At 52.2% G+C, this 11,983-nt stretch overlaps 1 protein-coding gene across 9 annotated transcripts in view; it reads right to left on the bottom strand.

Moving 5' to 3' along the window:
- Positions 1-1,387: 1,387 nt before the first annotated feature.
- The window catches only part of LOC139368888 (cyclin-dependent kinase 17-like), a 119,480-nt gene continuing 108,884 nt past the window's right edge, over positions 1,388-11,983 (bottom strand). For 5 of the 9 annotated variants that reach the window (XM_071108357.1, XM_071108359.1, XM_071108355.1 and 2 more), the window contains 4 exons: positions 11,849-11,939; positions 11,600-11,677; positions 5,649-5,770; positions 1,388-1,632 (listed from right to left, as the gene is read on the bottom strand). In XM_071108357.1, coding sequence (XP_070964458.1) covers positions 5,667-5,770; positions 11,600-11,677; positions 11,849-11,939 — 273 coding nt within the window. In that variant the 3' untranslated portion in view covers positions 1,388-1,632; positions 5,649-5,666. The remainder of the gene's footprint in view (positions 1,633-5,648; positions 5,771-11,599; positions 11,678-11,848; positions 11,940-11,983) is intronic. The other 4 variants (XM_071108360.1, XM_071108356.1, XM_071108361.1 and 1 more) reach the window with 2 other exon arrangements.

The following is an 11,983-nucleotide window of genomic DNA, read 5'->3' as shown; positions in this document are numbered from 1 at the left end:
GGCTGGGGTTAGGGCTTGAGGTGTTGGTTAAGGTTAGGGCTTGAGGTGTTGGTTAAGGTTAGGGCTTGAGGTGTTGGTTAAGGTTAGGGGTTGAGGTGTTGGTTAAGGTTAGGGGTTGAGGTGTTGGTTGGGGTTAGGGCTTGAGGTGTTGGTTAAGGTTATGGGTTGAGGTGTTGGTTAAGGTTAGGGGTTGAGGTGTTGGTTAAGGTTAGGGCTTGAGGTGTTGGTTAAGGTTAGGGGTTGAGGTGTTGGTTAAGGTTAGGGGTTGAGGTGTTGGTTGGGGTTAGGGCTTGAGGTATTGGTTAAGGTTAGGGTTGAGGTGTTGCTTAAGGTTAGGGGTTTTGAGGTGCTGGTTGGGGTTAGGGGTTGAGGTGTTGGTTAAGGTTAGGGGTTGAGGTGTTGGTTTAGGTTAAGGTTAGGGCTTGGGGTGTTGGTTAAGGTTAGGGGTTGAGGTGTTGGTTAAGGTTAGGGGTTGAGGTGTTGGTTAAGGTTAGGGGTTGAGGTGTTGGTTAAGGTTAAGGTTAGGGCTTGGGGTGTTGGTTAAGGTTAGGGGTTGAGGTGTTGGTTAAGGTTAGGGGTTGAGGTGTTGGTTAAGGTTAAGGCTTGAGGTGTTGGTTGGGGTTGGGGTTAGGGATGAGGTGTTGGTTAAGGTTAGGGGTTGAGGTGTTGGTTGGGGTTAGGGGTTGAGGTGTTGGTTAAGGTTAGGGCTTGAGGTGTTGAAGTGTTGGTTAAGGTTAGGGGTTGAGGTGTTGGTTAAGGTTAGGGGTTGAGGTGTTGGTTGGGGTTAGGGGTTGAGGTGTTGGTTGGGCTTAGGGGTTGAGGTGTTGGTTAGGGTTAGGGGTTTAGGTGTTGGTTAGGGTTAGGGTTAGGGGTTGAGATTAGGGCTTATGGTTAGGGTGTGATATGAAAAAGCAGAGTTCTACAGCTCAGTCTAGACTATAGAAAGAAAAAGGGAGAGAGGAGAGGATCCGTCCCTCACTTTAAACATGCCCGTCCTCTAGCCTGGGGGTGCAGAGGCTCGCGTTCCCCACCCCGCTCATCCCTCCTTCCCTCCCTCACTTTAAACATGCCCGTCCTCTAGCCTGGGGGTGCAGAGGCTCACATTCCCCAACCCCCTCATACCCCCCCGCCCCCCGTTAGAACTCACTGATACAGCAAATCCTGTTCAAACCATATCCACTCAGCTTAGTCCAAAGCGGCCCTAATCACTGCTGTACTCTGAGCAGCAGAAGAAGCAGCACGGAGGATCGCTCCTCTCATCTTCCTCTTCTTACATATTCACCTTCATGTTCAAATCCTCAAGTCTTCTCATCCTCTGGCTTCATTATGTTAAGTCATTTGTTTTTCCCCATTTAGTGTTCCTCAGTCTTGTGTTGTTGACTTGTTGTTTTTGTTTTGGGTAGTACTGTGTGTTTTCTCTCCTTCTGTGTGTGTGTGTGGCAGGGTGTGTGTTGGATTCTTCGGGGTGAGTGTGTGTGGCAGGGTGTGTGTTGGACTCCTTCGGTGTGTGTGGCGGGGTTGGTGTGTGTGTGTGACAGTTCCGTACGTCACTGTCCTCCTCACAACCCCCCCCCCCCCCCCAACCCCACCGACACTAAAACAACACACTTTGCCTCCTACTCTTCCCCTGGGCTGAGAGACAGAGACAGACAGAGAGGGAGGATGGGGGAAAAGGGTTAGAAAGGGAAAGAACAAAAGAAAGAAACATAATATATTAGCACTGTGTTAAACAGACAGGTACCAACCTTCACAGACAGGTACCAACCCTCACAGACAGGTACCAACCCTCACAGACAGGTACCCCCCCTCACAGACAGGTACCCCCCCACACAGACAGGTACCCCCCCACACAGACAGGTACCAACCCTCACAGACCGGTACCACCCCACACAGACAGGTACCAACCTTCACAGACAGGTACCAACCCTCACAGACAGGTACCCCCCCTCACAGACAGGTACCCCCCCACACAGACAGGTACCAACCCTCACAGACCGGTAACACCCCACACAGACAGGTACCACCCCACACAGACAGGTACCAACCCTCACAGGCAGGTACCCCCGCACACAGACAGGTACCAACCCTCACAGACCGGTACCAACCCTCACAGACCGGTACCAACCCTCACAGACCGGTACCACCCCACACAGACCGCTACCAACCCTCACAGACCGGTACCAACCCTCACAGACCGGTAACACCCCACACAGACCGGTAACACCCCACACAGACCGGTACCAACCCTCAAAGACCGGTACCACCCCACACAGACAGGTACCACCCCACACAGACAGGTAACCCCACACAGACAGGTACCAACCCTCACAGGCAGGTACCCCCGCACACAGACAGGTACCAACCCTCACAGACCGGTACCAACCCTCACAGACCGGTACTACCCCACACAGACCGCTACCAACCCTCACAGACCGGTACCAACCCTCACAGACCGGTAACACCCCACACAGACCGGTACCAACCCTCACAGACCGGTACCACCCCACACAGACAGGTACCACCCCACACAGACAGGTACCCCCCCACACAGAAAGGTACCAACCCACACAGACAGGTACCACCCCAAACAGACAGGTACCAACCCCACACAGACAGGTACCACCCCACACAGACAGGTACCACCCCACACAGACAGGTACCAACCCTCACAGACAGGTACCCCCCCACACAGACAGGTACCACCCCACAAAGACAGGTACCACCCCTCACAGACAGGTACCACCCCACACAGACAGGTACCACCCCACAAAGACAGGTACCACCCCACACAGACAGGTACCCCCCCACACAGACAGGTACCCCCCCACACAGACAGGTACCCCCCCACACAGACAGGAACCACCCCACACAGACAGGTACCACCCCACACAGACAGGTACCAACCCTCACAGACAGGTACCCCCCCACACAGACAGGTACCACCCCACACAGACAGGTACCACCCCACACAGACAGGTACCACCCCACACAGACAGGTACCCCCCCACACAGACAGGTACCACCCCACACAGACAGGTACCACCCCACACAGATAGGTACCACCCCACACAGACAGGTACCACCCCACAAAGACAGGTACCACCCCACACAGACAGGTACCACCCCACACAGACAGGTACCAACCCTCACAGACAGGTACCCCCCCACACAGACAGGTACCACCCCACACAGACAGGTACCACCCCTCACAGACAGGTACCACCCCACACAGACAGGTACCACCCCACACAGACAGGTACCAACCCTCACAGACAGGTACCCCCCACACAGACAGGTACCCCCCCACACAGACAGGTACCCCCCCACACAGACAGGTACCACCCCACACAGACAGGTACCACCCCACACAGACAGGTACCAACACTCACAGACAGGTACCCCCCCACACAGACAGGTACCAACCCTCACAGACAGGTACCCCCCCACACAGACAGGTACCAACCCTCACAGACAGGTACCCCCCCACACAGACAGGTACCAACCCTCACAGACAGGTACCCCCCCACACAGACAGGTACCACCCCACACAGACAGGTACCAACACTCACAGACAGGTACCCCCCCACACAGACAGGTACCCCCCCACACAGACAGGTACCACCCCACACCGACAGGTACCACCCCACACAAACAGGTACCAACCCTCACAGACAGGTACCATCCCACACAGACAGGTACCACCCCACACAGACAGGTACCCCCCCACACAGACAGGTACCCCCCCACACAGACAGGTACCACCCCACACAGACAGGTACCACCCCACACAGACAGGTACCACCCCACACAGACAGGTACCAACCCTCACAGACAGGTACCCCCCCACACAGACAGGTACCACCCCACACAGACAGGTACCACCCCTCACAGACAGGTACCACCCCACACAGACAGGTACCCCCCCACACAGACAGGTACCCCCCCACACAGACAGGTACCACCCCACACAGACAGGTACCACCCCACACAGACAGGTACCAACCCTCACAGACAGGTACCCCCCCACACAGACAGGTACCAACCCTCACAGACAGGTACCCCTCCACACAGACAGGTACCAACCCTCACAGACAGGTACCCCCCCACACAGACAGGTACCCCCCACACAGACAGGTACCACCCCACACAGACAGGTACCACCCCACACAGACAGGTACCAACCCTCACAGACAGGTACCCCCCCACACAGACAGGTACCAACCCTCACAGACAGGTACCAACCCTCACAGACAGGTACCCCCCCACACAGACAGGTACCAACCCTCACAGACAGGTACCCCCCCACACAGACAGGTACCACCCCACACAGACAGGTACCACCCCACACAGACAGGTACCCCCCCACACAGACAGGTTCCACCCCACACAGACAGGTACCCCCCCACACAGACAGGTACCACCCCACACAGACAGGTACCCCCCCACACAGACAGGTACCACCCCACACAGACAGGTACCCCCCCACACAGACAGGTACCACCCCACACAGACAGGTACCACCCCACACAGACAGGTACCCCCCCACACAGACAGGTACCACCCCACACAGACAGGTACCCCCCCACACAGACAGGTACCACCCCACACAGACAGGTACCCCCCCACACAGACAGGTACCACCCCACACAGACAGGTACCACCCCACACAGACAGGTACCCCCCCACACAGACAGGTACCACCCCACACAGACAGGTACCACCCCACACAGACAGGTACCACCCCACACAGACAGGTACCCCCCCACACAGACAGGTACCACCCCACACAGACAGGTACCACCCCACACAGACAGGTACCACCCCACACAGACAGGTACCACCCCACACAGACAGGTACCCCCCCACACAGACAGGTTCCACCCCACACAGACAGGTACCACCCCACACAGACAAAGAGGATCGAAACTTCCATCTCTGAAATAAAAGTTCATCCAAAACATTTGATGTCAAGTTTGATTTATCCGAGTTCTCCTTAACAGTAGCTCAACATGCACAAAACCAGAACTCTACAAAACACAACAACACAAAGTCATCTAAAGAACTCTGTCACACACACACACTGCACCCTGTGGTCACACACACTTACAGACAAAACACAAAGGCTATATCTCCCTCTGCAGGAACCTGAACAGAGCTGCAAACATAAAGCGTTTCAATCAAAATGTCTCCTCTCGCTCCCATCCTTCCCAGAATTCCTTCTGTTTGACCTTTCACCCCAACCTCACTGAAATAGAACACTGGGAGGTTTCTCTCAGAGAAAAGTACAAAGAAGGCAAATGGTGGAATGATGAACAGAAAAACATGGGCAGCAAGAACAGAAGGAGAGAGAGAGAAAGACAGGGAGTCAAGGATGAAGAAGATCATCACTGGTAAAATGCAGAGGAAGATACAAGAGGAAGAGAGGACATCACCGAGGCAACAAGAAGAACCAGAGAATAAGTAAACAGGGAATATAAGGCAGTAGGTCTGAAATGGACAGAAACACAGTTCATACAGTTATTAGAAGTGGAGAATAGAATAGGCACGGATAAGCAGTGGACACGATGATAGACATCGGGACATACAGAAAGACATCTGAACTGAAAGTGAGGAAAATGAAGTGAAAGTGTGAGAGAGCATGTATTTACCAGAATGGGAGGGGCAACTCAGCCTGTGGAGGGGGAGGAGAGGCCGTGACTCTGAGCCCTGGGATTGGCTCCTTCTCTCTGGAAGTACTGCGAGGGGGCGGAGCCTAGCTTATGGGCCACTGCTATTTAGGAAGGGAGGGGCAAGGTGGTGGTGGTGGGGGGTACATGAGAAAGAGACAGAGAGAGAGAGGAAGAGAGAGGCAGGGGGAGAAGGGGGAGGTGTTTGGTGTTGTCAGAGGCACACGGGAGGAGGAAAGAAATAGAGGCAGGAAGAGAAGAGAGAAAGAGAGAAACACACAGAGAGAGTGAGACAGAGTGATAGAGACAGAACCAGTGAACTTGGTAGAGGCAGATGTCAATATGGCACACCAGTGAGCATAGTTCACACTAGCATGGAGTAGACGGTGTGAACCAGGCACGGCTCTGCAAATCACAAGACAGAGTCCCAAGACACGGTGTGTGACGCATTATGACCACACTGCAATATGAGAAACACAGAAAGATCACAGACAGAGTGAGAGGCACAGAGACAGAGAGAGAGGCACAGAGACAGAGAGAGAGGCACAGAGACAGAGAGATAGGCACAGAGACAGAGAGAGAGGCACAGAGACAGAGAGAGAGGCACAGAGACAGAGAGAGAGGAACAGAGACAGAGGCACAGAGACAGAGAGAGAGGCACAGAGACAGAGAGAGAGGCACAGAGACAGAGACAGAGACAGCGGCACAGAGACAGAGAGAGAGGCACAGAGACAGAGAGAGAGGAACAGAGACAGAGAGAGAGGCACAGAGACAGAGAGAGAGGCACAGAGACAGAGAGAGAGGCACAGAGACAGAGAGAGATGCACAGAGACAGAGAGAGAGGAACAGAGACAGAGAGAGATGCACAGGGACAGAGAGAGGCACAGAGACAGAGAGAGAGGAACAGAGACAGAGAGAGAGGCACAGAGACAGAGAGAGAGGCTCAGACACAGAGAGAGAGGCTCAGAGACAGAGAGATAGGCACAGAGACAGAGAGAGAGGCACAGAGACAGAGAGAGAGGCACAGAGACAGAGAGAGAGGCACAGAGACAGAGAGAGGGGCACAGAGACAGAGAGAGAGGCACAGAGACAGAGAGAGGGGCACAGAGACAGAGAGAGAGGCACAGAGACAGAGAGAGAGGCACAGAGACAGAGAGAGAGGCACAGAGACAGAGAGAGAGGCACAGAGACAGAGAGAGGGGCACACAGACAGAGAGAGAGGCACAGAGACAGAGAGAGAGGCACAGAGACAGAGAGAGAGGCACAGAGACAGAGAGAGTGGCACAGAGACAGAGAGAGAGGCACAGAGACAGAGAGAGAGGCACAGAGACAGAGAGAGAGGCACAGAGACAGAGAGAGAGGCACAGAGACAGAGAGAGGGGCACACAGACAGAGATAGAGGCACAGAGACAGAGAGAGAGGCACAGAGACAGAGAGAGAGGCACAGAGACAGAGAGAGGGGCACAGAGACAGAGAGAGAGGCACAGAGACAGAGAGAGGGGCACAGAGACAGAGAGAGAGGCACAGAGACAGAGAGAGAGGCACAGAGACAGAGAGAGAGGCACAGAGACAGAGAGAGAGGCACAGAGACAGAGAGAGAGGCACAGAGACAGAGAGAGAGGCACAGAGACAGAGAGAGAGGCACAGAGACAGAGAGAGAGGCACAGAGACAGAGAGAGGGGCACAGAGACAGAGAGAGAGGCACAGAGACAGAGAGAGAGGCACAGAGACAGAGAGAGGGGCACAGAGACAGAGAGAGGGGCACACAGACAGAGAGAGAGGCACAGAGACAGAGAGAGAGGCACAGAGACAGAGAGAGAGGAACAGAGACAGAGAGAGAGGCACAGAGAGAGAGGCTCAGACACAGAGAGAGAGGCTCAGAGACAGAGAGAGAGGCACAGAGACAGAGAGAGAGGAACAGAGACAGAGAGAGAGGCACAGAGAGAGAGGCTCAGACACAGAGAGAGAGGCTCAGAGACAGAGATATAGGCACAGAGACAGAGAGAGAGAGGCACAGAGACAGAGAGAGAGGCACAGAGACAGAGAGAGAGGCACAGAGACAGAGAGAGGGGCACAGAGACAGAGAGAGAGGCACAGAGACAGAGAGAGGGGCACAGAGACAGAGAGAGAGGCACAGAGACAGAGAGAGAGGCACAGAGACAGAGAGAGAGGCACAGAGACAGAGAGAGAGGCACAGAGACAGAGAGAGAGGCACAGAGACAGAGAGAGGGGCACAGAGACAGAGAGAGAGGCACAGAGACAGAGAGAGAGGCACAGAGACAGAGAGAGAGGCACAGAGACAGAGAGAGAGGCACAGAGACAGAGAGAGGGGCACAGAGACAGAGAGAGAGGCACAGAGACAGAGAGAGATGCACAGAGACAGAGAGAGAGGAACAGAGACAGAGAGAGAGGCACAGAGACAGAGAGAGAGGCACAGAGACAGAGACAGAGGCACAGAGACAGAGAGAGAGGCACAGAGACAGAGAGAGAGGCACAGAGACAGAGAGAAAGGCACAGAGACAGAGAGAGATGCTCAGACACAGAGAGAGAGGCTCAGACACAGAGACAGAGAGAGAGGCACAGAGACAGAGAGAGAGGCACAGAGACAGAGAGAGGGGCACAGAGACAGAGAGAGAGGCACAGAGACAGAGACAGAGGCACAGAGACAGAGACAGCGGCACAGAGACAGAGAGAGAGGCACAGAGACAGAGAGAGAGGCACAGAGACAGAGAGAGGGGCACAGAGACAGAGAGAGGGGCACAGAGACAGAGAGAGAGGAACAGAGACAGAGGCACAGAGACAGAGAGAGAGGAACAGAGACAGAGAGAGGGGCACAGAGACAGAGAGAGAGGCACAGAGACAGAGAGAGGGGCACAGAGACAGAGAGAGGGGCACAGAGACAGAGAGAGAGGAACAGAGACAGAGGCACAGAGACAGAGAGAGGGGCACAGAGACAGAGAGAGGGGCACAGAGACAGAGAGAGAGGCACAGAGACAGAGAGAGAGGCACAGAGACAGAGAGAGAGGCACAGAGACAGAGAGGGAGGCACAGAGACAGAGAGAGAGGCACAGAGACAGAGAGAGAGACACACAACAAATATATATACAGTTCTGTGCAAAAGTGTTAGCCAGGTGTGAAAAAATGCTGTAAAGTAAGAATGCTTTCAAAAATAGACATGTTAATAGATTATATTTATCAATTAACTAAATACAAAGTGAGTGAACAGAAGAAAAATCTAGATCAAATCCATATTTGGTGTGGCCACCCTTTGGCTTCATAACCATATTTGGTGTGACCACCCCTTGGCTACATAACCATATTTGGTGTGACCACCCATTGGCTTCATAACCATATTTGGTGTGACCACCCTTTGGCTTCATAACCATATTTGGTGTGACCACCCCTTGGCTTCATAACCATATTTGGTGTGACCACCCCTTGGCTACATAACCATATTTGGTGTGACCACCCCTTGGCTTCATAACCATATTTGGTGTGACCACCCCTTGGCTACATAACCATATTTGGTGTGACCACCCCTTGGCTACATAACCATATTTGGTGTGACCACCCCTTGGCTTCATAACCATATTTGGTGTGACCACCCCTTGGCTACATAACCATATTTGGTGTGACCACCCCTTGGCTTCATAACCATATTTGGTGTGACCACCCCTTGGCTACATAACCATATTTGGTGCGGCCACCCCTTGGCTACATAACCATATTTGGTGTGACCACCCCTTGGCTTCATAACCATATTTGGTGTGACCACCCCTTGGCTTCATAACCATATTTGGTGTGACCACCCCTTGGCTACATAACCATATTTGGTGTGACCACCCCTTGGCTACATAACCATATTTGGTGTGACCACCCCTTGGCTACATAACCATATTTGGTGTGACCACCCCTTGGCTACATAACCATATTTGGTGTGACCACCCCTTGGCTTCATAACCATATTTGGTGTGACCACCCCTTGGCTACATAACCATATTTGGTGTGACCACCCATTGGCTTCATAACCATATTTGGTGTGACCATCCCTTGGCTACAAAACCATATTTGGTGTGACCACCCCTTGGCTTCATAACCATATTTGGTGTGACCACCCCTTGGCTTCATAACCATATTTGGTGTGACCACCCTTGGCTTCATAACCATATTTGGTGTGACCACCTCTTGGCTACATAACCATATTTGGTGTGACCACCCCTTGGCTTCATAACCATATTTGGTGTGACCACCCCTTGGCTTCAGAACAGCACTTTGTACACTTGCACAAAGTCAGGGATTTTGTAGGCATATAGTCAGGTGTATGATTAAACAATTATACCAAACAGGTGCTAATGATCATCAATTCAATATGTAGATTGAAACACAATCCTTAACTGAAACAGAAACAGCTGTGTAGGAAGAATAAAACTGGGTGAGGAACAGCCAAACTCAGCTAACAACAGTTTACTGTCAAACGTCATACACCCTGGCAAGACTGAGCCCAGCAACAAGACACAAAGTAGTTATACTGCATCAGTCTCTCCAAGGCAGACATGTCAAGGCAGACAGACATGTCAAGACTGACAGACATGTCAAGGCAGACAGACATGTCAAGGCAGACAGACAGACATGTCAAGGCAGACAGACATGTCAAGGCAGACAGACAGACATGTCAAGGCAGATTGACATGTCAAGGCAGACAGGCATGTCAAGACAGACAGACATGTCAAGGCAGACAGACATGTCAAGGCAGACAGACAGACATGTCAAGGCAGACAGACAGACATGTCAAGGCAGACAGACATGTCAAGGCAGACAGACAGACATGTCAAGGCAGACAGACATGTCAAGGCAGACAGACATGTCAAGGCAGACAGACAGACATGTCAAGGCAGACAGACAGACATGTCAAGGCAGACAGACATGTCAAGGCAGCCAGACATGTCAAGGCAGACATACATGGCCAAAAAGCCATACCTCCGACGTGGAAACAAGGCCAAGCAACTCAACTATGCACAAAAACACAGGAACTGGGGTGCAGAAAAATGGCAGCAGGTGCTCTGGACTGATGAGTCAAAATGTGAAATATTTGTCTGTAGCAGAAGGCAGTTTGTTCGCTGAAGGGCTGGAGAGGGGTACACGAATGAGTGACTGGTGGAGGTTCCTTGCCAGTTTGGGGCTGCATTTCTACAAATGGAGTTGGGGATTTGGTTAGAAAGAACGGTCTCCTCAATGCTGAGAAGTACAGGCAGATACTTATCCATTATACCATTTTTGTTTACCATCAGGGAGGCATCTGATTGGCCCGAAATGTATTCTGCAGCGTGACAACGACCCCAAACATACAGCAACGTCATTAAGAACTATCTTCAGCGTAAAGAAGAACAAGGAGTCCTGGAAGTGATGGTTCGGCCCCCACAGAGCCCTGATCTCAACATCATCGAGTCTGTCTGGGATTACATGAAGGCTGCCTAAATCTACAGAACAACTGTGGTTAGTTCTCCAAGATGTTTGGGCCAACCTACCTGCCGAGTTCCTTCAAAACTGTGTGCAAGTGTACCTACAATAATTGATGCTGTTTTGAAGCCAAGGGGTGGTCACACCAAATATTGATTTGAAATGATAAATATAATCTATTAACATGTCTATTTTTGAAAGCATTCTTACTTTATAGCATTTTTTCACACCTGGCTAACACTTTTTCACAGAACTGTATATACTGTGTGTATATATATATATAGAGAGAGAGAGAGAGCGAGAGAGAGAGAAAGAGAGAGAGAGAAAGAGAGAGAGAAAGAGAGAGAGAGAAAAGGAAAATATGCAGGAGACAGGCTCATATTGCTTGAGACACTCCAGATTTCCTATTTCTACTCCAACTATTGTCCCCCCAACCCAGCTCTCTAACCCACCTCTCTAACCCCAGCAGGGCTCACCTGACTCTGGGAAGGTTGAAGACCTCTTCCCTGGGTCTCTCTGGAGCTGAATGTTCTTCACAGAGAAGATGGAGGACGCTGAAAAGAGGGAGACACATCAGGGAAGAGTTCTCTCGGACACTTAACGCTGCTAGCCAGGTGTGGTCGTGGAGTAGAGTGGGTTAGACATGGGTTTGTTGATATACTTTGTTGGTTAAGATAAGGTGTATAGATGTAGTGAGGTTATGTAAGGTTGAGCTGAAGACTTACTGTCAGACAGTGTCTGAACCTGCTCCCCCAGGCTCCTGAAGTATGGATGTCTCAGAGCCTCCTCAGCCGATACACGCTTCATCGGCTCAAACTAGAGCGAGAGGGAGAGAGAGGGGGGGGGGTCATACATCGGTC

This window comes from Oncorhynchus clarkii, chromosome 16 (genome assembly GCF_045791955.1).
Source record: "Oncorhynchus clarkii lewisi isolate Uvic-CL-2024 chromosome 16, UVic_Ocla_1.0, whole genome shotgun sequence".
NCBI lineage: Eukaryota > Metazoa > Chordata > Actinopteri > Salmoniformes > Salmonidae > Oncorhynchus > Oncorhynchus clarkii.
This window is presented reverse-complemented; position numbering and strand designations above follow the sequence as displayed.